This window comes from Megascapheus bottae, chromosome 16, assembly GCF_031878675.1.
Source record: "Megascapheus bottae isolate mThoBot1 chromosome 16, mThoBot2.hap1, whole genome shotgun sequence".
Taxonomy (NCBI): Eukaryota; Metazoa; Chordata; class Mammalia; order Rodentia; family Geomyidae; genus Megascapheus; species Megascapheus bottae.
In genome coordinates, this window is record NC_143524.1 from 15,222,823 (window position 1) to 15,248,277 (window position 25,455).

The window sequence follows — 25,455 nt, forward strand, 5'->3', positions numbered from 1 at the left end:
AAGGTTAGGAACCTTAAGAGCTCTGGGACAACCCATTCTCTTGCCCAAAGTAATTATTGAAGCTTTTGTCTGGCCATTCTTCCTATACTTATTTCATTACAATAGTACACTATCTTCATAGCTCTTACTCTTCTAATATTAAATGCATTAGTGCTGTAAACTGCCTGTATTGGCCTTATTATTGTATCTCCATAGTCCAAATCAACTTGAACGTGCCTAGCTGCTCATAGTGCTTTTATAAGACAACTTTAAAAAGGCTGGAAATTTTATTTCTTAGTTCAGTTAGCTTTGCTTATTAATTCAGAATGGGAACAACTGATTTCATGATCTGCTAAGAACTGAATTTCATTCTTTTTTAGAGAAAGAATACTTGGTATATTTCAGGAACTCATGTCCCATATCAGACTCTCAAGTGTTGTTGTTACAAGTGTGATCTTTTGATGAGAAGAACCAAAATTTTTTTTTGAGAACATTGTATTAGCTTATAAAAAAACAAAACTAGATCAGATGATTTTAAAAAAAACTATCCTCCTTAGGCTTGCCTATGCTTTTATTTTCAAGATTTGACACAATGCTTGGGCACAGGAGAAGCAATCAATGTTAATAAATACCCCAAAATTAGAAAGTTATAACACCAGACACAAAACAAAAATTACAAAAGGAAATTTATTTAAAAAGCATACGGGAACATTTACATTTAAACAAGTTGTTAAACAGGTGTCTTGCAAAAGAAAAAACATCCATGGCATGAAGGTTTCCATTCAAAAAACGGAAGCAAAAAACCCTAAGTTGTGCACTATGCCTTAGGACAGGGAAGGCAAACTACAAAGTCATAAAGGTAGAAATGCCAGCTCAGAATCAGACTTGAGAATGTCAAGTCACTCCTGTGAGTCTGAGTTTAGAAATAGGCTTTTTGGAAAAAAGAAATGAAAAAAAAATTATCCTTAATGTTCAAATTTATATAGCTGCAATCTCAATGTATTTTCTATACTCGAAATGGCTTTAGGCCATTGGCCCATCTGAGGTCCAGACTAGCTGGGTCACAGTTTTCAAGTGATAATTCCATGTTCCTATGTCTGTTCAGATACCAAGTGAGCTTAGGTTCGGCTCATTCTTTTGGAATGTTTAAGGATTATTGCCACCATTCCATAGTTAAGCTGACCAACTTATTGTGCTCACTTGTATCACTTTAGCCTTTTAGAAATGTTTGCCCTATAAACGTGCAGTCATTCTAACAAAGGGGTTTTGCTTTTTTTCCCAGTGTAGAAGTAATGGTAACAAAGACACCTGTGTTGGAATCACAAACTATTCCTTATAAAATACATGAAACTACTAGAAATGTCAGTGGGCATTTGATTTGAATAGCAAACACGGAAAGGGAAGATTAACTATAGAACAAAAATATAAGGAACATTCAAATGCAGAGGGTCTATGCTACTAAAAATGCCCATGACATCAGACACTCCACAAACCTCCCATCTCTTGTTTTAAACTAGTCTCTAATGGCTAACTTATACAATAATTGATTAATAACCTGAGAAGTTAAACTCTTGAAAGTGGCAAAAGCAAACGGAGAGAGCATCCCTTACTTATAGGTACTATGTTATCAAGTCACTTTTCCTGGGTAGCCCTGGTTATTAAGTCTCCAAATCCTAAATTATACTATCTCTTCCTGTAGAAACTATATGTACATCAAGTTGTATTTCACCAACAAGGATCTCCCAAGTTTATTTCAGGAAATACAACCTTTGTTTCAGTTTTAAATAATTATCATGTAAGTGCAACTGACTCAAAGTTCTTTTCTACTGGAAGTAAAAACCAAGATATTCAATTCAATAATGGATTCAGCCTTTAAAGTATAATTACCATGTCAATGACTTACCCCATTTCTGGAATTTAAAATATTGATTTGTTGTGTACTCAAGTTTCACAGCATGCACATACACACACACACATGCTTATTGTGTGTATGCATATTATACATACGCATTTCCATTCAAATGTAAGATCACATATTCCAAAGGTATATCCTGACCAATGGAGAAGAGTGAGTGAGCAGTTCAGAGCACTGTACTTCCTCCTAAAGATATACTGTCACCCCTCCCTGCATTTTAGGAAAGCTGATATTTTCATAACTGGGTGGGTGCCGCAGCACTGCCTAGCAGCTTTATTGAAGACCAATGAAGATAAAATGTTAAGATTAACCATTACTCTTCTCCATATACTGGACAGAAAAAAAAAGGGAGAGAGGAAGTTAGTAACCTTTCAAAATTGATGATCTTTTACCAGACCGAATACATTATACTTCAGACTCAAACAGCTTTCAACAACTAATTAGCCAATGTTTAAAAGTATGAGAGTCACAATATGAAATTTGAATAATGAAGATACTGCAAAAACAAGTCAAGACTGAAGACAAAGCATCCAAAAATATTATTGTGGTTTTTACCTTGGACATAACCATGGTCTGTTACAAAAGTAGAGCATACATACAAAGGTATAAAGAACATTTAAGTTTTTAGCTGAAGGCAGCAGTCTTTTTTAAAGGGATATCCCCGGCAATCCAATGAGTAGTAGAATTTAAGTGTATTAAGCTCATGGCAATGCTGAAGAACGTGATATCTTATTCAATAGAGTCTTCCTCGACTGCGATTTCCTCGTGTTCCCCAACCTCGGCCACCTCTACTTCCCCTGAAGGCTCCTCTCTGCTCTACGAAAAAGCGAACAAGGGTTTAGGACTTGCTTGGGATTTCATGGTACAAGGAGAAGAAATACAGCTTTAGCTTTAACAATATTTTAATAATAAATGTAAAACGGGTAAATATCTAGTATCTATTATCTGTCTGTCTGTCTGTCTATATCTATTTATTGGCTGTGAGGCTTGAATTCAGGGCCTAGCCGCTGTCCCTGAGCTTTGCTCAAGGCTAGTGCTCTATCACTTAGAGCCATAGCTCCACTTATGGTCTTCTGGTAGATAAGACTCTCTTGGATTTTCCTGCCTAGGTTGGCTTTGAATCTCATTCCTCAGATCTCAGCCTCCTGAGCCACTAGGATTACAGGTGTGAGCCATTAGTGCCTGGGCAAATGTTACCTCTTCTACAAATTGATTCTGACTGTAAAACTGGAGTACAGATTTATACTAAAGCTTAGATGACAAGTATAGGACAAGATTCCAAATACATTCACAGTGTAGTCAAGTAAATATATAATTCAACACAGTTCTTTTCCTTTCTCTCTTTTTCTTTCTTTTTTCTTTTTGTGGGTCATGGGGCTTGAACTTGGCCTGGGCGCTGTCCCTGAGCTCTTTAGCTCAGGATACTGCCCTACCCCTGAGCCTGGGCATTGTCCCTGAGCTCTTCCGTTCAAGGCTACCACTCCTACCCTTGAACCAACCAAGCCCCACTTCCCATTTTCTAGAGGTTAATTGGAGATAAGAGTCTCAGGTCCTTTTGTGCCCACGCTGGCTTTGAACCATGATCCTCAGATCTCAGCCTCCGGAGTAGCTAGGATTACAGATATGAGTCATCGCAGCCAGCTAAAAATGTATATATTTAACATAGAACTGAAAATGCTCAATTAAAAAATTGTATCAGTAAGATGTACTTTGCATATGCAAAAGAGGTTATTTATTTTGCTCACATAATTTAAGGCACCTAGATTCACATAAATGTAAAATACAAATGCATATTAGCTTTTATATATTGCTGGCTCTTCCAAAATACCAGCAAAAAGATATGTGTACGTGTATATTGTGTTTGCACTCACATCATGCATGAGTTACTAAGAGTTTACTGAAAAGTCAAATGGCTATATTCACTAGTCAGTCACTTCTTTTTTTTTTTTTTTGGAGACAGTCTCATTTTGTAGTGTGGAAGTGGCCTCAGCCTTCTCAGTGCTAGGACCACAGACATGAGCTAGCATGCCTGGTTTTGGTCACTTTTATAGTCCTAGAGAAATATTCCTAAAAGAAGTCCTTTCGTTGAAGAAAATGAACTTAACATAAATACCAGGGCCCAGGGCCAGGAGTTTGGCCTCATAGTAGAGTGCTTGTCTAGCATACATGAAGACCTGGGTTTGATTCCTTGATACCACATACATAGAAAAAGCTGGAAGTGGTGCTGTGACTCAGGTGATAGAGCTTTAGCCTTGAGAAAGCACAAGGACAGTATCCAGGCCCTGAGTTGAAGGCCCAGGACTGGCCAAAAACAAACAAACAAAAAAGATAAATCCCTTTACTGAACTTTGAAACTTCCTCATTGCAGCAATCATGTTAGCAGCAATAAAAGCTGTTTTGCTCTTGTTTGATGTACTATTTTAGCAACCTGAAACTATCTTGAAAGTTAATTTTGTAACTTGTTTCTTGTGTCATTATTCCTTATCATTGTTAGTAAAATGATAAAAATTTGACACTGAGAAAGGTTAGATAACGAAGTTAAGAAAACTTAAATCATTATGAAAAGCACTTATTTATAATCCGATTCTGCTTGAAACACCCTGGCAGAGGATGTTTGACTTATCAAAAAGAATTAGGTTCTCCAAGCTAATTCAGAAAAGTTATTTGGTACAACAATGACACTAACTGTAACTAGTAACTAGAATCAAGTACCATCTATTCTCTATTCCTGCATATTGCTTGTACCCAAACGGAAACGCTCACCATAATTAAAGTTGCCCAAATTGCTGCTGTATTTTCCACTGGGAGGATTATAAATCTGCCTGGCATCCCTTTTTGGTCCAGCTGAAGATTTCTTGGGTGGTGAACTTGAAGTAGTATCTTCACTGGCTCTCTTTTGCCTGTAACATTAGGAATAACCCAACAATTAAATATGTGTTTTATTGTGTCAGAAGCTAGCAACAAGGTAATATGCATAATAGTTGTAAAAAGATATTCTGAAGATAGTACATCAGAAAAAAAAAAAGGACCATGTCAAATTAACAATGACTTAAACATTGTCAGAAGGCTTTAAAATAACCCATAATTTGTAGCTTTAGAGATTTACACGTGATTCATTTTATAAAACTGTTAAAAAAAAAAAAAACCCAAAACTGGTGCCACTGGTTCGTATCTGTAATCCTAGTTACTCAGGAGGCTGAGATGAGGATTGCAGCTTAAAGCCAGCCTGGGTAGTGAGTTAAATGGAGCTAAGTGATTCAGACTGAACTCCAAAATATGATGAGAGCAGCTATAATCTGATGGTATTAAACACCCTGGCAGACTACATTTAATTTCCCAAAAGCAAAGTCTAGTTTCCAAGCTAATTAAGAAAAGTCATTTGAGACTTTGAGACTCAAGACTCTGAATTTCAATTAACCAGGGAAAAAAAGCCAGTAGTCACTCAAGTGTTAAGAGCACTAGCCTGTAGTGAAAAAGCTCAGAAAGAGCCCAGACCTAGTTCAAGCCCCAAGACTAGCAACAAAGCCCTCCTCCATCAAAATCCAAAACCAAACCAAAGATCAGAGAAGACTAATTACACTATAGAAATACAAAGAAGTCTGAAAGATCCAGAGTTGCATTCATCAATTTGTTAAATATCAAAATTATATTTTATAACTCCCCCCCCCCTTTTTTTGAATCTCGGGGCTTGAACTTAGGCCTGGGTACTGTCCTAAGACACATTTTGCTCAAGGCTAGCACCTTACAACTTGAGCCACAGCACCACTTCCAGCTTTTTCTGAGTATGTGGAACTGAGGAACTGAACCCAGGGCTTCCTGCATGCTAGGTGAGCACTTTAACACTAGGTTATGCTCCTGGCCCCTCAAATCCTTTCTAAATTTACTTCTTACCCAATCTCAACTTTCTGTACAGGTTTCCAGGATAATGTTACTGTGCTCTTATACGAAGGAGGAATGTGGAAGAGATCCTGTAGAGAAAAAAAACAAAGAAGAATCCTAATGTATTTGTTGGTACCAGGGAGTGTGGCAAGGATAGGAAGCAGGAATATTTATCTTAAAGACTGATCTGTGGGAGGCTCTGGGGAAGGGGGAAGGAAAGAGGAAGGGATGCTGATTAGTTTTAAAAGGGGAAGCTGTTTATTTTATTTTTGTTCCTTTTTTTTGATTGACCCAGGGGCTCACATATACTAGGCAAGTACCCTACTACTGTTCCATTCTCAAAAATACTCTCCCGTCTCTTTTGGTAAAAGAGTAATAAGGCACTAAAGTCCTTGCTGTTAGTGTACTTAAATTTTTTTTTTTTTTTTTGGTGGACCAGGTGCTGGTGGCTCATACCTGTAATTGTAACTACTCAGGAGGCTGAGATCTGAGGATCACTGTTCAAAGCCAGCCGGGGCACAAAAGTCCATGAGAGTGATTTTTTTAGGTCGGGGGGGGGGGGGGGAGAGGGAGGGGAAGGAGAGGGAGGAGGGAGGGGGCTTGAATTTGGGGCCTGGGCACTGTTTCTGAGCTCTTCAGCTCAAGGCTAACACCCTACCCCTGGAGCCACAGCGCCACTTGTGGTTTTCTGGTAGTTAATTGGATATAAAAGTCTCATGGTCTTTAGTGTCCGGGCTGACTAGGAAGTACAATCCTCAGAGCTCACCTCCTGAGTAGCTAGGATTACAGATGTGAGCCACCTGCGCTGGAATCAGTACAGAGTGCTGGCCTTGAGCTGAAGAGCTCAGGGACAACACCAGGACCCAGAGTTAAAGCCCCATAACACCCCCCCCCCCAAAAAAAAAACAACGAAAAAAAACCACCAAAGTTTTTTTGGTTAGTACTGGGGCTGAAACCCAGGGCTATACTTTTGCTAGTGCTTTGGTACTAGCCACACCATTCTCCCACTCTTTTTTTTTTTTTTTGCCAGTCCTGGGCTTGAGCTCAGGGCCTGAGCACTGTCCTTGGATTTTCTCAAGGCTAGAGCTCTACCACTTGAGCCTCAGCACCACTTCCAGCTTTTTTCTATGTATGTGGTACCGAGGAATCGAACCCGGGTCTTCATGCATGCTAGGCAAGCACTTTAACCACTAGGCCAAACTCCCGGCCCCTCTCCCACTCTTTTATTGTCAAGCTTTGTGCTTTAGGTATTAGTAACATGATAATACATACTTGAAAAGGAAAAAGAAAACTGGAGGGGGCTTAGCCATATAGCACATCCTAGCCTATAGTACAAGAAGCTCATAATTTATGTCACTGAAAAGTTACTGAAGAGTTAAAAATGGCATCTCATCTTAAACACTACCATTACAGATCAGAAACACATGAAAAATCTCTTGCATTCACAATCTAGGTAGTCAAGGTTAAGAAAGAAAAGGCTTACCTTGATTAAAACATTGATGTTATTTGTTATTTTCAATGCAACAACTTTGATTTTGTTCTGCAAAAGGAAAATAATTAGAATGAGTATGTTCTATGTATAGATTCTATTCTGATAGAATCAGATTAAAATTCTTCAGAGGCCTTGAGTTTGATCTAGTGATAGAGTGTTTACCTAGCATGCATGAAGACCTAGGCCTGATTCCTTGGTACCACATACTTAGAAAAAAGCTGGAAGTAGTGCTGTGGCTCAAGTGGTAGAGCACTAGCCTTAAGAAAGCCCAAGGACAGTGCCCAGGCCCTGAGTTCAAGGCCCAGGACTAGCAAAAAACAAAAATCTTCAGAATCACTGCTATAGTTAAGATAATTGCTTGTCAGGTGGTGCTTAATCCCAACTATACAAGTCTAGATATAGTAAAGAAAGCAAATCCTTTATGCTTCCTCAACAGGTTAGAATAGTCACGTCATCAATAATTTACTTGAAAAATGTATAAATGACAGATGCACATAGGAGCTATTTTAAAAGAAATCAATTGAAACTGCAGTTGAGACATAATGAAAACTTGAAGTATTCCTTCAGGACTGGAATGTAGACTGATAATAGGTGAGAATAAGGAAAAGCAAACTTCCAGCATATGCCTGATATAGAGTTGGCAGTACATGAGCTGTGAGCCAAGAGTCTTACCTCTTCTGTTTTTAAGGCCTCGCCTGTTTTTCCCTGGAGAGCTAAGCGAAGTTGTCTGATGTAAACCTGAAGGCCCCGTGCAAAGTACTGAAGCCTAAAAAAAAAGTGTCTAATTAGCAATTTATCATTTTAATTTTGCATTTCAAATTTAGCGAAATAATCCTTAGTAATACATATTTGGCCATAGGAATAAATTACAAAGTAACTTCGCAGAATTCCTGAGATGGAGTGATCCTCCTTAAGTAGCTAAGACTACTCACTACTCTGCCTTTAATGTTTCATCTATAATTAACGTATTCCTCTAGGCACAGTAGAGGGAAGTAATAGGTAACACTGTGGCTTAAGCATTTCAAAATAGAAGATGTGAATTTGTTAAAGGAATAATTCAGTTCAAAATATCTTTATGAAAACTACCGATACTGATGTTTTTTCCTTAGCATGGATCATCTCTTATTTTCATTACTAAGAATAATGGCAATAGGTCTGAGTACTTACTGTGTGCAAGACACTCAGTCCCATTGAGTTCTTGCATCTCCAGTACTTAAACTGAACAGATGACCAAAGTAGGAACAGAGGATGTTAAACAGAGGATGTGGGGCTAGAGCTGTGTGAAAGTGAGAAAAGCCAGAGCCCAATCTTCTTGGAGGTACATTTCCCTCATAAAGTTCTATGTCACAGCTACCACATATACTTATGCATGTTTATCTTCTGGACCCTCCATTCTAGTCCACTGTACAAGGTTTAAGGTAGGGTGAGTGAGAATGCACTTGTAGAACAACAAAACCCAGGTAGCTTCCACAAACACTGAACCATTTAAAGTATGCATTACCTGATTTTGAAATCTTTGAGCTTTTCTGCATTCAGTTTGGCAGTTAAGAAATCTGGAAGCTTTCGGCCCAACTGGTGGAAACTATACAACAAGCATTCTACATAACTGAACTGTAGCTTGGGTTCTTCATTACCAGCATTTTCCCCATTTTCTGCTTCTTCTGGAGGGAGAGGCATGTACTCCTGAAAGTCAAAAGAATGGAAATGTGTGCAATCCGCTCTACTCTATAGACAGAAACTCAAGAATTGTAAAGTATGCTTTAAAGACACAGAACATTAAAAACTACTCCTAACAGGAAAACTCAGGTAAAGATCTTTTATTTACTGGATTAATACTCTAGTATGTCAGTACCCATTACATTGTTATAGTTGCTACTAGTAATAATGAATATGAAAGGAATCAGACGCAAAGGAGAAGGAAGTCCATAGTCAGGACTTCATACAGCCATGAAAACAAAAGTTAATGTTCTTTTATTTTTGGTCAGTTGTGGCGCTTGAACTTAGGGCCTGGGCACTATCTCTGAGCTTGTTTGCTTAAGGCTGGCACTACCAGTTTGAACCATAGCTCCACTTCTAGTTTTCTGGTGGTCAATTGGAGACAAGCGTCTCACAGACTTTCCTTCCTGGGCTGGCTTTGAACTGTGATCCTCAGATCTCAGCCCCCTGACTAGCTAGGATTACAGGTGGGGCCACTGGCATCCAACAAAAGTTGGTGTTCTTAGTGACTCAAAAAAAAAAATCCTTTGACCATACTGTTTTGACTACTGAGTATCTTTATAGTGAAAGGGTGTGCACAGGTATTTAATATACATTCCATAACACCCCTAATAAGTATACAAGTATGGATAAGCAGTGGACTCAGATGACTTAATTCATGCTAAGGGGAATACAGCTTGTCACTGTATTAGTTATATAACCACTCACATTACAGGAGAAAAGTCATTCAGTGATATGATCATGATGTTTGTCAGATGGCCTATTTTATCCACAATTACAACTTTAATGACAGACTCTATTTCCCGGTTGCTAATGCTCCTTGGCCTCAGGCAGCTACCTACTTGCTGGACTGGAACAAATGACTTTTTGCAATGCCAACTTCAGTTTTAAGATTATACTTAAAACAACCAAAAAGAGTTAAAACTAATTTCTTTTTGTAGACACAACATTATTCTGATATGGGAATATGAGATCTACTCTGTAAGTCCAATATACTCATAAAAAAATCAACAGAAATAAAACAGCTATTTTAAGTATATAATATTTGGCCTGTACAGCTAACACATGCTAGAAGTATTACATAATGTAAAATTCAAAAGCTGGTTCTCTGAGATCTAGAAATCGATACTAAATTAGTCGTTAGGGCTACATACTGGTCATATCATGAGGAAAAAAATGTTCTTACCAATAACTTGTCAAACAGTTTTCTTAAATTTGTTTCTAGCTTCTCCATGTCACCACAAAATGAACTCATTTCTGCCAACAATTTTAATACCTACAATATACAAAAGTTAATATTACTACTTTTGAATGATGGTCTATTTAAGACATTTTTAATTAGGTCTTTACATGATCATAATAGTTGTGCTAGGAAAAAACTTATGTAAGAGATGCAATCCACAGATACATGATTTAGTAAAAGTCTCAGTGTATGTGGGAACCAGTGTAGACTCTGAAATCCAAACTCAGTTTTTTTTTTTGTGGGTCATGAGGCTTGAACTCTGCCTGGGCACTGTCCCTGAACTCTTCAGGTCAAGGCTATTGCCTTACCCTTGAGCCAAGCCCCACTTCCCATTTTCTAGAGGAGATGAGTCTAGAGGAGATGTGCCCGGGCTGGCTTTGAACCTTGATCCTCAGATCTCAGCCTCCTGAGTAGCTACGATTATAAGTGTGAGCCACCTCGCCCAGCTCAGTTTCTAATGTACCTGTTACAAGGAAAAGAATACACAAAGTCACAATACTAATTACAATTCAAGAATGTTCAATGCACTTGCTAATTGAACTTGTACTACAAAGGGACACAGGTAAAGATCTCTCACTGACATGAACTATTAATATTTACTACGATAGACAGGGCTTTCATTGTTATTCAACTTACTCTCTAGAAATCAATATAAAGCAGGGAGTGGCTAATATTCTGAATATCACTTTATCCAATCCCAGTCAGAAAAGCCTAGCCAGGACATCTGAAACAAACTGTGGTATTAGTATATACTAGGACTCTAAGCTACAGAGCAGCTAAGAAATGGTACTTGGATTTCCATTATTTCAGTTGAACCCAATAGTTACTATGTGCTCTTCACATCATGCTCTGTACTGGAATCTGGGGGTCCAAAGATCAATCAGGGTAAGTGTAGGAGAGTGATACTAAATATAAACTATGTATGTATGCTGTGAAAAAAAAAGGAACATCATCAATTCTACTGGGAGATCAGGAATTAAGGATATTTTGTGTTAACCTACTTTTAATCTGATCCTGTTAAATTATGGAGAATAAGGTTTCAGTGTACAGACTGTTAAGTGATAAATCTATAAAGTAGTGCTTTCCCGCTGTAGCACACTATAACTGAATCCATGATTTCCCATGTAATTAATCCCAGCGTAGGAAATTGCTGGCTTGCTATTACCAAGCATTTCATTTACCGCCTTAGGAATCAGAGCAATGTTAGTGGTTTACATTTTGGTTCACATGTATTAATGAATGCCTTTTCGGTGCTGAGGACAAGAATTTTCTCTTACCTCTAGCTGGATATCAAGACCCTCCACTGGGGTTGTCAAGGTACTGAGGTTAGGGAGCACCTGCTCACAGAAGTAAGTCACGAATCTCGTGGAATGGACATTTTTCTGTAAAAATTAAAATAATACAAGTTTAAAAATATTGAGCTGCCTCAAAAAAAAACTCCAAACAAAACAATGAAAGAAAAAATATTTTCTCAAATATTATAATAGAAAGTGTTTTAAAAGTGTTGACTAGAGCATCAAGGGGTGCTCCTACAAATAAGTACACCGGGGCACCCCAGAAATAACCTGAGTACAGAATGGAGAGTTTGTTGGAAGGTTGCCTGGAATACTGGGACATCTACACACCTCTGAACTCTGAACATAGACTCGTGGGCCCTTGCTTTCCTTGAAGCAGAAAGCCAGAGACAAAACAGAAAGCTCTTACGACTCCTAAAAAACTTCCATCTAAGACCTGAAAGAAATTTCTTGCTGCTCCGAGGTCTTACAACCTCCCTCTGCACCCTCATTCCAGTCTCCTTAAATTGGCCCCATTTGTATCAATATCTCAATGAAAAAGTTTGAGGAGAATGTTCCAGTGGATCTACAGAAACACAGTTAAGAGAGTCATCAAAATTCCAACTAGGTAAATAAACCAGAGCTTACAGAAAAGAGAGGTACGGCCTGCCGGGTGCACTGTAAAAGCCGGTCCACACAGTCTGGATCAGAGGGATTGAAGGTCTGTTCCAGGTCTGCCTGCTCAGCCACCAGCTCGACCAGTTGCTGTCTTCCACTCACTGTCTGTAAACTTTTTAACCCAGACAGTATCTTCATAAACAGAACAAATTCTTCACCAGTCACATCTTCTAGGACCTGAAAGCACAATTCAAAATAACAGTTTTTATTTTTTATCATTGGATGTGAAAGACAATTTTATGTGTTAGTTTAGTATTAATGCTTCTGAAATAAAGTCAATTTCTATCTTCAGATAAAGCATGCATTCTTTTAAGGAAGCAAAAAAAAATTTATTTTTATGCACAAAGCACAGATACATAGTGTATCTACAGCATTAAAATTTTCACAGAATGCTTAGGAGTATATTATTTAAAGGCTCCTTAGAAAGGGATAAAAATGATTGGGTAATTATACAGGAAACTGTTAGGTTATATTTGGTTTCCTGTAATTGAAGAAGCTTGCTTTACAGTAATAACATAACTGTATACAAAATAAGAGAAAGGACGCTAGTCTAACTTTAAGTCTAAGCCATTGTGCCCCCTTACCTAAGGGACTGGCAACTGTGAGATTACTAGCTGGGTCATGGATCATATATTCCGATAATCACAGCAAGAGAACTGCTCATCTCTCAGTGAAGAACTCTTGTCAGTTAGTTGTATTAAACCTTGCTGCAAGTATAAACGTGACTGCTACTTGGGGGTAGCTTTAATCTATTCTATTGCAACCTGATTAACTTAATTTCAATACAAAATTTTAGTTCTGAAAAATTAATATTCAGTTCTGAATAAAATCATCTGCAATAAAAATTTTCTTTTAAAAAAATTTGGAACTTTAAAACGGGTGGGTACATAAGTATGATTTTACACTCTGAGTTCAGTGATGAATAGATTACTTTAGTGTAACTTTGTAATAAACTTCCGATTTTGAAATGATTCAGGGTACTAGGAAGAAGATGAGAGAGAAGCCTAGAAATCAGGCAGTTTTCTCTAACAGGTGATTTGTATAGTGCTAGAGTGAAAATCCTCCCTTCCCTGGGTCTGGGACTTGAATTTATTAGGGTGCGGATGCTATCCTTGAGCTTCTTTTGCTCAGGGATAGGGCTCTTCCACTTGAGCTACAGCTCTACTTCAAGTTTTGTGGGAGTTTTTTGTTGTTTGTTTTTGGCAGCTTATTAGAGGTAAGAGTCTCATGGAGTTCTGTTCTTGGGATGGTTCTGAACTGCCAGGATACATTTTTTTTTTTGAAAGATTTTATTAACATTGATTTTTATATGTTTCAAATGTCATGTTTAACAAAGAAGAATTCAAAAAGGGAATCTCTATATGCAATCACTAGCACATAGATTTTAGAACATAATTAAAATTAAGCTGAGAGTTTGTCATAGACATGTACTGACCTATATAACATTATGTTTATATACCCCATCATAGATTTTTATGTCTATGTAGTTATGTTTATATCTCCAAGACCATGTTCATAACCTTGGGTACCTGAATATTGAGTCATCGCTCTTGTACTGTTTGGACCTCATATCCACATATGAAGGAGATCATGCGCCTTTTTTTCCTTTGGTCTTGACTTACAGGACACATAAATTTTGACAGCACTATAAAGGACCCCACTGTGATTTTATCTCTAATGCACTGATTCAACATTCTGAGTGATCAAGCGCTAACTATAATGTAAGACCTGAAGCAACATGGTAGTTCTTGAAGACCTATCATTTTTATACACAGCCATATAAAACACTGATAAATACTGCCCATCTCAAAGATGTTCTACTATTGTAGAGAATTTCTATTTACTGATGACAGAAATTTACCTTTTTGGATTCTGTAAGTATAAGCTCCTCCACTTCCTTTGTTAGGACTTCATCTGGTAAAGTCTTAAGTTTCGTAGAAAGGAATTTAATTGCACGTTCTCTAACAATGTCCTCTCCTTGAAGTATCTGGCTAAATAAGCCACCTAAAGTTCCTGCAAAACAAAACAGCGGTCTGTAGCAAGTCAGTTCCATAGTGCAAAATAGGTAAATTTATAGTATTTAACCAACAAGTTAATGTACATCCGGAGTGCCACTAGTACTGCTAACTGAAATATCTTCCTTTGGTGGTACTGGTAGGCCAACGGTCTACCACCTGAACTATGTGAAAAGCCCTTTTTATGTTCTTTTTTCAGACTGGGTCTCACTTGCTCAGATCATAGTCTACTTATGCTTCCCGTGTAGCTGGGATGATGGACATGTATCACCATGCCTGGCATATTGAAATGGAGTCTACTAGCTTCCTGCTGGAGTTGGCTTCAAATGGCAATATTCCTGAGTAATGTATTACAGGAGAGAGCCAAAAGTAGTTTTAAAATTCCTACAGCTCCAAATAGTTACCACATGCTTTGTTCAAAATTTGTTTGAACCTAACTTTATTTTTATCATTAGTAATAAAACCTAGGCATTTTAGGAGAATATTGTTAAGGTGGCAACAGAAGTCCTTCAGTAGGTTTCTAAAGGAAAAGTTTGATATGTGTTTGCAACTAGTTCTACTGACTGAAAAGTTAAGAGATAACTTAGAGCTCTTTTGGAGTATTTGTAATTTTTATAACAGATCTCTAGGTGAACCCCAAAATTTATTTGTTTTTTGGGGGACAGTCCTGGGACTTAAATTCGGGCCCTGGGCACTGTTCCTAAGCTTTTGTGTTTAGGCCAGTGCTCTACAACTTGGGCCACAGCTCCACTTCTGGTGATGTAGAGTTTCATAGACTTTCTAGACCCAGATCTCAGCCTTCTGAGTAGCTAGGACTACAGATGTGGTGCCTGGTCCAGTTTTTCCTTCATGAGTAAAGTCAAGTTCCCAGCTTTTGTAAATCACAACTCAGAGTAAGAACTGGCCTTACCTTTTGCATCCATCTTAAATATACTTAACAAGGCATTGTTCACTAAGTTAAATTCTGCAGAGTCATCTGGGTAAAGAAAAAGCACAGTGAATATAAAATAAATGTAAAATACTATCTGCCTTATTTTACAATTAAGATTCTTTTCCTAGGTTACATAATCAAAAACTGATATATAAGCAATTCTCTTAAGTATTGAAAGACACATTTGCCTTATTAGAATACAGTGTCTGATCTGGCATGCCAGGAAAGTTTTTCTATAAAGATGGTACAATGACTTCACAATAGGAAATTGGGAAGTGGGCGGAAGCATTAAAATTTCCAAGAAAATCCAAACATGCTTTTATAAATTAAAATGACATCAGAACTACAGAATCAGAGGTCATTAAATTTCACACTACTAAATAAAGTTTAACCTATAGTACCTTCAGCTCTCTATCTTCTATGTAAAAGTAAACCAAAAACAGAGCTAGTATTTCCAAATAAGCTATACAGAAATAAAAAGGTAATTGTAAATTTATCTTACCTGTCTGCAATAATTGGGTGAGTATATCTGCCACTCGGGGAAGATTATCTCCAGTGGCAAATTGAGGCAATTCTTTAATTGCTTGGCGGCGAATCTGGGAATGATTTAAAAATTAACTAAATCATTAAAAACTAAAAATGACACACTAGGCTTTTTACAGAAAACAACCTACAGAGAAACCACAATTAGTACATAAATTAAAAAAAAAGATTCTCACTGGACGCCGTGGCTCATGCCTGTAATCCTAGCTACTCAGGAAGCTGAGATCTGAGGACTGTGGTTCAAAGCCAGCCCAGGCACTAAAGAACATGAAACTCTTCTCTCCAACTAATCACTAGAAAATGCTAGAAAATGTGAAATGGGGCTGTGGCTCCAGGAGTAGAGCAGTAGCCTTGAGTTGAAAGAGTTCAGGGATAGAACCCAGGCACAGAGTTCAAGTCCCATGACCCACCCAAAAAAAGAAAAAAAAAAGATTCTTGGCAGTTTAAAAATAATTTGCTTTGTTGTTGTTGTTGTTTTGAGACAGCCTCTTTGTATGTGTGGATTGGCTATGAACTTGTGGGCTCACGCAATCCTCTTGTCTCAGCTTCCTGAGTAGCTGGGACTACAGACATTTGCTATTCTGCCTGGCTCAATTTGCTCCAATTAAATACTATACTAGGCTGGGAATGTGGCTTAGTGGTAGTGTTTACATAGCATGCATGAAGCCCTGAGTAGAGTGCTAGCCTTGAGCACAGAGAATCTCGGGAACAGAGCCCAAGCCCTCAGTTCAAGACCCAGGACAGGCAAAATAAATGATTAAAAAAAGTTCCAGTATTGAGCACTTCATACTCATGATTATAATTAATTTCAAATATTGACCTTAGCTTACTAGGCTTTAAATGAAAAATGTGCAGGCTTTATACCCAGCAAATTATTTTTTTTCAAGTTTTTACTGGTACTGGGATTTGAACATGGCCTTATACCTGTTTGGCCTATTTAACTAGTGGCAACTTGCTTCTAGCCTGTTTTTTTTTTTTATTTTTTAAATTTAATTAATTAATTTATTTTTTGCTGATTAATTGGAGACCAGAGTTTCACAGGTTTGTTTTTGTTTTCCTGCTCAAGCTGACTTTGAACCTCAATTCCTCTATGTCTCAGGCTCCAGGGTAGTTATGGACATAAGCCACCAGTGCCTGGCTTATATCAAGCAAATTCTGCATAAATTCTGGTTCTCACTGAGTTAATCTGAAAAGCCAGGAGCCAACAGTTGAAAACTCTTAGAAGAAGAATTCTGTCAGAACACAGAAATATTACTGGTTAATCATATTTTAGGGAGACATGATCTCTTTTTATTCTAATCGTTCTATAATCATTATAGGACCAATTATATTTTTCTGCTATATGAAATGTACATGCTAATAAAACTATATTAACTGTCTAGTTTCACATGAGTAACAATTTTTTTTTTTGGTCATGGGACGTGAACTCTGGAATTCTGGGCCTGGGCGCTATCCCTGAGCTCTTCAGCTCAAGGCTACTGCCCTACCCCCTGAGCCACAGTCCCACTCCCGGTTTTTCTAGTGGCTAATTGGAGATAAGAGTCTCAAGGTCTTTAGTGCCCAGACTGGCTTTGAACCTTGATCCTCAGATCTCAGCCTCCTGAGTAGGAAAGGATTATAGGCGTGAGCCACTGTGCCCAGTATGAGTACCAATCTTAAGGTAAAGATGTGAGCCACAGCCCAGCTTAAACAGTGAGTAACAAATAAGAAAACAAAGCATTTTGTGATTCCAGCGGGTTTTGTTTTTTTTTTCAACTGAAGGGAAGAGCAAAAGCTAATTATGTGTTCTCAAGAGCATATTGAAGCCTGAGTGTGATGCAATGCTAGCCCATGCTATAACATGGTTCCGGTGCTTTGACAGGATTGTGCACTCATATGATTATTACTTTAGTTTAGTTATATTACCCGTCCACAGAACAATTTGAAAACTCGCTAAAAGGTGACAAATAATAGACTTACTGATACATCTTCATCCTCACAGAGGTCTAGCTGTGCATTGATAGCAGAATCAGCCAATTCTGGAAAATGCTTGAAGAATTTTGGAATAAACTGAGCTGCTAATCTTTTTTCCTTGGTACCACCTTTCACACCATCCAGTATCACCTGATAGGCATCTTTATGCTAAAGAATGAAATAAGCAAAAAAAAAATTGTTAAGGTGAAAATACTACTTCATTCTAGAGATCACTAACTTGTGACTATACCATGCTTAGAAATAATAATGAACACTGTAGAATTCTCAAAGAACTGTGTTACGTTTACTTAATCATAAAATGTGCCACTGCTGGGCTAGGAGTTTGGCCTAGTGGCAGAGTGTTTGCCTAGCACACACGAACAGTGCTGTGGCTCAAGTGGTAGAGTTCTAGCCTTGAGAAAACCCAAAGACAGTGCTCATGCTCTGAGCCCAAGCCCAGGTCTGGCCAAAAAGAAAAAGGGGCGGGGGGGGGGGCCTCTGCTGAGCCTAGTTTCACATGCCTGTGAACCCAGTGCTAGGAAGGCAATGGTAGAATGGGCTGTATACTACAAGATCCTATCTCATCCCACCACATAAAAAGGGTACCTGTTCCCAATTAGCTCTTTGAAGGAGGTGGAGGAACAAACTTCTGAAATTATTCAAATCTAGGAAGGTTAGAAAGGATAGATGAATCTGCTCCACCTATTAGAATATGAAAAAGATAATTTTTCCTATATATCCAGTTGACTGGAATAATGGATTCGAATGCCAGGTTAATATAATACACTGAAAACTATTTGTCTCCATTATTTTTTCTTTAAGTTGTTATTATAAAGGTGATGAACAGAGGGGTTACTGTTTCCTAAGTCAGGTAATGAGCTCAATTTGTTCTGGCCAACGTCACCCCTTCCTTCACCCTCTCCTAGATCTTCCCTTTATTTATTTCCTTTTTTTTTTTTTTGGTCATGGGGCTTGAACTCTGGGCCTGGGAGCTGTTCCTGAACTCTTCAGCTCAAGACAACTGCCCTACTCCTTGAACCACAATAGTCATTTCTGGTTTTCTAGTGGTTATCTCACGGGTCTTTAGTGCTTGGGCTGGCTTTGAACTGTCATCCTCAGATCTCAGCCTCCTGATTAGCTAGGATTACAGGCATGAGCCACCTCGCCCAGCTGCCTTCAAATTTTATGTATTCTCTGATACTCAAAAGTTCCCAACTCTCCTTGTTGTTACTTCCAAATTAGTACCTTCATTAAACTACACTGGTTGAAGTAATGACAGTAATAAATACAGAATAACAACATACATGTATCTTCTGTGGATATATGAATAAAACTTGTGAGCTGGTCCTGGGGCTTGAACTTAGGGCCTGAGCACCATCCCTGAATTGTTTTTGCTCAAGAATAGCACTTGACCACTTGAGTCATAGCTCTACTTCCTACCCTTTGTGATTAATGGGATAGAGGAGCCTCACAGACTTTTCCTGCCCAGGCTGGATTCCAACCACAATCCTCAGATCTCAGCTTCCTGAGCAGACATTAAGTCACAGGCACCAGGATGAACTAAACTTTTAATAAAAAGCCCCTTAAGCTGAGTGCTGCTGGCTCCTGCCTATAGTACCAGCAACACAGAACACTGATATCTCAGGTTTGTGGATTGAAGTCAACAGACAAATGTGTCTGAGACTCTCATCTTCAAATAAGCAGCAAAAAGTGGGAAGATGAGGTGTGGCTCAAGTGGTAGAGTAGCAGCGGTGAGTGAAAAATGCTAATTTGAGCTCAAGACAGTTTCATCCCCAAGCGCTATGCTCCTGAGCACACACATGTGCCTGTGCACACACACAAACAAGTGAATAAAATTAAAAGCGCATTAGAAACTATCATGCCAAATGTGCTCACTGTCTAACGTAATGAGCTTACACCAGCCCTAGGAGGTAAACACAGGCGTAGTGAGAGTTCTGTATTCCTGCTCTCCGGAGCTGAGAGACTAGGCCTCAACAAAGAAGTGAATTTGTAGAATGACCAAAATTCACTAAATTTTATTGTCCATATTTTCAGGATAATACTCTCTGGAATAAAAAATGTAAAACAGAATCTTTTTGATAGGCTAAATAAACAGAACAACAACTTCTAGTGGAACTTTGCACAACTAAGGTTAGCTCCTTCAAAAAATGCAGACACACCATCAGTGTTCAGGAGTTATTACTTAGAAGTAAATTATGTATTTTCAGTGAAAAGGCTCAAAAAAAATACAGCTGATTTTTCTACCACTCTGCATTCCTGTGGTTTGTCTCAGAGGTTCTATGCAGACTTTAGAAAGTCTGTCGTCTTGAACACTTTTGACATTCTTACTTTTTGCAGAATATCACAAATCTAATTTCTCTTAACTCCAACTTAAAAGACATGAAGTGCCTGACATTTAAAATTAAGTGGAAAAATTTTCTTTGTAAAAAAATTGGGGAAAGCATAAAAACAAGGAGCTATTCACAACACTTAATTTAAGTCTTAAAGGGACCAAGTGATGCAGTCATTGTCTAACACATCTGACAGTAAGCAAGTGCTACTGCCTTTACTTTTCCGGAAGGCGAAATGACTTGCCTACGGTCACAGAACAAGTTATATAGCAGATTTAGGACCTAAATGCAGTTGCTCTAGTTCAAAAGTCATGATCTTTGCTCAATATTAGCCTCCTTTAAATGGAGTCTTTAGATTTGGGTTTTGAGCTAATTATTTAACACAACAAGGGCCAAATACACACATGCACGCACGCACGCACGCACAGCAAACAAACAAACAACAAAAGATAACCAAAAAAATCCGACCCCCTTGTCAGACCCTAGGTCCTTCAAAGGTAAAATCTAAGCCCTAAACACAGGTGCTGAGGGCATAGGCATCTAAACTGAACGAATGGCAAACACAGCAAGAGGCTGAGGCTGGAAAATTCAACCTATTTCAATCTATGCAAACCTGAAGCTAAGAGTTTCTACCACTGGTAGGCCACTAGTTCCATCAAATAATTTAGCAACTATTACTAACAGACCTCTCAATATTTAGTCTTTATATAGTGCAAAATAAAATGATAATTCTTTCTTGTCTGGTCTATGATTTATCTTCAGCACAGGGAAAGGACTTTTCAAAGATAAAGATTTCACTGAAATACAATACTTTTTTTTCTGGTGTGGGGGGGAAGGAGTGTTACAGGGCTTGGTCAGGGCCTTGGTGCTATCTTTGCTCAAGACTCGTCTCTATAACTTTGAGCCACAGCTCCACTTTCATTTTTTTTTTTTTTTTTTTGGCCAGTCCTGGGTTTGAGCTCAGGGCCCGAGCCCTGTCCTTGGACTTTCTACCACCTGAGCCTCAGCACCACTTCGGGCTTTTTTCTATGTATGTGGTACCAAGGAATCGAACCCGGGTCTTCGTGCATGCTAGGCCAAACTCCCGGCCCCTCCACTTCCATTTTTTGAGTGGCCAAGACAAGAGTCTCATGAGGACTTTGCCGACAGGACTGACTGTGGATCATAGTTCTTTTTTTTTTTTTTTTTTGTGGGTCATGGGGCTTAAACTCTGGGCCTTAATGCTGTCCCTGAGCTCTTCAGCTCAAGGCTACAGCCCTACCCCAGGAACAACAGCCCCAATTCCTGTTTTCTAGTAACTGGAGATAAGAGTCCCATGGTCTTTTGTACCCAGGCTGGCTTTAAACTGGGATCCTCAGATCTCAGCTTCCTGAGTAGCTAGGATTACAGGCATGAGCCACCATACCCATGAGCCACCACACCCGCTGAATCACAATTATTATATCTCATCTTCCTGAGTAGGTAGGATTACAGGCACAAGCCATCAGCTCCCAGTGCAACAGTAGTTTTTACGTGTGGTTTTAAATAGAAAACAAAATATGAGTGCTATTTTAGGTCACCACAGTGTCTTAGTAACAGAGAGGATAAGTATCAGAGTAAAATATTCCAAATAATGCATAGTACTACTTTCTTTCTCTTCCAATAGAGTGGTATATTTCAGTTAGTGTCTGCCTGAGGGGAAATTAGCTAAAGAAACCTCAGGGGACTTGTGTCTTCTCTTTCATGTTCTGAGGGCACTGCTCTGAAAAGACAGACAATAGTGGGCAGCTAGTGGTCTGCAATAGCAGCAACCTGAACTAATCTAAGAGGGCCAAACCCAAATTTAGTCTCAGAAGTGTCCAGACAGGCATCTCCCAGTTAACTTGGCTGGCAAGTTTTACAAGATAAAATGAAAATCAGGCTTTGCTAGGTCAAAAATGTACAATTTCCCTTCTTTTTAAAATGCTTAAGGATGTCCTCTTTACCATGTTAGCTTTTGTTTTTGTTAAAAGTTAAAAGAACTAGCCTAAAAACCATCATCTGTTTTTGGTGAGTAGTTTAAAGTACTTTCTCTAAATGGGAAGAAATACTATATAACAAAGAATTAGTAGGCATGATTATAGTTTGCCAGATGCAGAGACCTCTGTGTCTCTGTAGTCATCCTACAGCAGTCAACCCAGTGCCACCAAGACACTGATCACCCATCATCTACAGGGAACCATGCTTCACGCTTCACTCCACTGCCCAGCGAAGATTTCAAGGTAGTCAGAAAATTGTACTTAATAAATGGGCCTGGAGAGGGGACTTCACTAAGATCTAGAAAACAAGTTCTCTTTTCCTTTTTATTCATAAATGCCTGTCTTTTAAGAACTCTTCCTAAATTGGCACTTTTGCTGACTTCATAGGGGAGAGAACTTAATTCAATCTGGCTTTTAAGATTAAAAGATGACTTAAGAGGAAAATCTGATTAACATTTTGGACCACTATGGATTTGTTTGTGCCAGACTAGGGGATTGAACTCAGGACCTGTGCACTGTCCCTGAATATTTTTGTTCAAGGTCAGTACTCTATCACTTGGCCACAGCTCCACTTTTTGGTATGTGTGTGTTTAGTTGAAGAATACCTCAGACTTTCCTGTCTGGGCTGGCTTTGAACTAAGATCCTCAGATCTCAGCCTCCCCAGACTCTAGGATAACAGGTGTATGCCAACAGGGTTGGCCTAGATTTTGGATGTTCAACCTGTATCTATGCAAATACCTGCATCAAAAAGCACTGAAATCTGAATCACTTCTGGTCCCAGGAATTTCATATAAGGGATAACCAACCTATATATGGTAAATGTTTGTCTTCTATTTGCTCTTAGACACTCCTAAGTAGGTGGTTATCAATACTTTTTCCTACTCTAAAAATGGGGGTAGGGGTCAAGACAGCATTATGTGTAGTTTCAGTTTTCCCTCCTAGAAGATTCTACTCTGGTTTCCACCTCACCACCTCTTGTCAACATGTAACAACATCGAATTTAGGTAAGACAATTTGCTACACTCTTCCTCCAACTCAATCACAAAGGAGACATACTAGGTTCCAGAGCATCTTCATTACTAGTTCTTTCAGGAGCAACAACCAATTCAAACCCTGACCACAAAATTTGCCATCTTGTCTTAGTGGACAGAAAATTCCTCCTTTATAACCAGGCTAACATACTGTAAACACAACAGTGAAATTTTCTACAGAAATGGAAATGAGCTCAGTAGGATTTGAAGGTAGTATATTCATAATTCTAGGTTAAGCGACAAAAAGATCCCAATGTATTACCATTTTTCCTTAAACCTAGGGAGATCCAACTTGAACTGAATGCAAGGGGGGGTGGGGAGGAAGGGGTCATAATACCACACCAGAGTTTTGCTAGCTTTCTACTGTATGGGACAGGTAAGAGGAAGAAAGATCATGAAATGGTCTAAGCACTGAAAGACTTGGTAGGGAATTTCTAAATCGATTAATAGTGCCTCCACGATAAAGCTTGGATCCTTCTCCCAACAACATATTCACCTCACCAAATATCAACTCAAAGGTTCAATGTGCTCCAATACCTTTAAACTAAAGGAAAAAAGAAAAATCAAAGCTGGACAATTCCACTTGGATCCAGGTTTAGGTGCCTTTCTTTCCCAAGTTTTTGTTTTCCATGAGCAAAATCCTTTATTAAAAAAAATTTTTTTTAAATGTTTTACTGCTCTGTCTCGTTACCCTGTCATCGCTCAGGTCCCAGCGTTCCCGACACACAGCGTCCGGATCGCATGAGGGGCTCAAAATAGATACCGAATAAATAGGAAAAAAAAATTAAGTTTACTAAATGTATTTAGAGTTGATTAAATTTATGTGTGGAAGAAAGGATCGCCCTTCTGTTTTTCTCCACCCCCGCCCCCCGGCCTCCCTTTCACCTTCTCTCTAGCCCAATCACAATTCTTAAACGAATCGCAACTTTGTGCCCCCAGAAAAGGCTTTACCTTAGGTTTTGTTAACCTCGAGGAATAAAACAAACTTCGAACCTCATCTTCAAGGGCCTGAGATCTGCGTGGTGAGTGTGGGGGGGGGGGAAGGAAGCAGAAAAGTCTTCAGAGAAATCTACAGGGGGAAGAGAATCGACTCGAGTGGGGAAGGTGGTGTGTGTGGGGGGGGGAGAGAAGACTAAAGCTTCAGGGATCCACGCCAGTGAGAAGACAACACAGGTCCGGGTGGCCCGGGGAGAAGCCCGCGCTCTCGTCGGCGGAGCCCGGGGGACAGCAGGGGAGGAGGGGGGAGGAGCGTTCGCGCCCGCGGCGTAGCCCGGGTCGGCCGGGGTGCTCCCCGCGCCCCGCCCGGGGAGCGCGCCGGGCCCTACAGGCCGCGGGACCGTGGGGTGGGGTGGAGGTGGGGGGGGATGAGAGGGGTGAACCCACCTGGCCCACTTGTTCCGTGGCATCGGCGAGGATGCCATAGTTGCGGTACAGCTCCTCCACCGTCGGCATGGTGAGCGACAAGCCCCCGGGCTCGCTCCAGCCGTCCAAGTCGTCGCGCCAGAGGATCCGCGGGAGCCGTCGCCGCCTCCGAACTTATCCGTCCCCGCCACCCACACTATTACGCCTCCAGCTGCCGCCAGTGCCGCCACCAGTCACCGCGCACGGCGCGGCCCCGCCCCCAACGTCTACGTCAAGCAGGGCGCGTCAAGAGAGGCGGGCGGCCCCACGTCGGAGCTCCGCCCAGGGCCTCTGCTACCTCCTAGCGGTTGGAGGTGCAAACAGCAGCAAGAAAGGTTCTATGGGCTCTTGGGGGCGGGGTGGGGGTGGGTGTGTGTCTATGGGCTCTTGGGGGCGGGGTGGGGGTGGGTGTGTGTCTGGATTTGTTAGGGGAGGAGCAGGGAGAAAGGGTGGAGGTCCACGTCGGGGTTTTCCCCTTGCCTTTTAAAAGATCTTCTGTTGGTCATCGAAGTGACCTCACGGGAAAATAAGTAGATCGAGCAGCTGCTGGACGTGCTGGATAAGAAACTCTGAAGTCCGTTTTCTTCTGATGAGGAGTTAATGTGTTAGGAGCATGCCCTGTTAGGGTAGAAACAGGGATGAGCCACCCTGACCCATCAGTGGCCCTGACAAGTTGGCTTAATAGTAGTTAACTGCTTTGACAATGCCGAGTTCCCAGGGAATCCAACCTCAACCATCACTTTTCTCATCAGTTACCATTTCATAATATTTGAGTTGTTTCGTTTAATTGCATAAGATAGGAGAGGTATCATTAGAATATTAAAGATAGTTCAGGTAAAAAGTAACGTTTCCCATAGCTCCCTTCCTCCTTGGTAACCATGGAGACCAGTAAGTTTTGCGTATGAATGTACTTTAAAGATGTATATAAACACCAGCACATTTCATATTAAGTCTTGTGGCTGGTTCTTATCCAACTGTAAAGATATTTTGTCTCATCTTTCCATGACAGTAATGCCTTATATTGACATGACACAGTTTATGTATGTTTCTTTTTAG

The 25,455-nt window shown here is 39.7% G+C and overlaps 1 protein-coding gene across 2 annotated transcripts; it reads right to left on the reverse strand.

Annotated features, from left to right (window-relative positions):
• Nucleotides 1–648: 648 nt before the first annotated feature.
• On the reverse strand, nucleotides 649–24,593 carry Api5 (apoptosis inhibitor 5). 2 transcript variants are annotated; one of them, XM_090347868.1, is made up of 14 exons: nucleotides 24,382–24,593; nucleotides 17,625–17,786; nucleotides 15,625–15,718; nucleotides 15,102–15,167; nucleotides 14,038–14,189; nucleotides 12,147–12,353; nucleotides 11,502–11,606; nucleotides 10,168–10,257; nucleotides 8,767–8,948; nucleotides 7,938–8,031; nucleotides 7,257–7,313; nucleotides 5,786–5,862; nucleotides 4,658–4,794; nucleotides 649–2,705 (listed from the first exon to the last, which is right to left on the reverse strand). In XM_090347868.1, the coding sequence occupies exons 1-14, from the start codon at nucleotides 24,448–24,450 to the stop codon at nucleotides 2,683–2,685; spliced, it is 1,515 nt and encodes a 504-aa protein (XP_090203994.1). In that variant the 5' UTR covers nucleotides 24,451–24,593; the 3' UTR covers nucleotides 649–2,682. The 2 variants fall into 2 exon arrangements, with proteins under 2 accessions (XP_090203994.1, XP_090203993.1); XM_090347867.1 differs by having other exon boundaries at nucleotides 649–2,710.
• Nucleotides 24,594–25,455: the final 862 nt, after the last annotated feature.

Coding starts and splice junctions, on each gene's coding strand:
- Api5 (XM_090347867.1), bottom strand. CDS start 24,450: ATGCCGACGGTGGAGGAGCTGTACCGCAACTATGGCATCCTCGCCGAT. Junction 17,787..24,381: donor CCACGGAACAAGTGGGCCAG/GTGGGTTCACCC, acceptor TTCATTCTTTAG/CATAAAGATGCCTATCAGGT. Junction 12,354..14,037: donor TACTTACAGAATCCAAAAAG/GTAAATTTCTGT, acceptor TTGTGCTTTCAG/GTCCTAGAAGATGTGACTGG.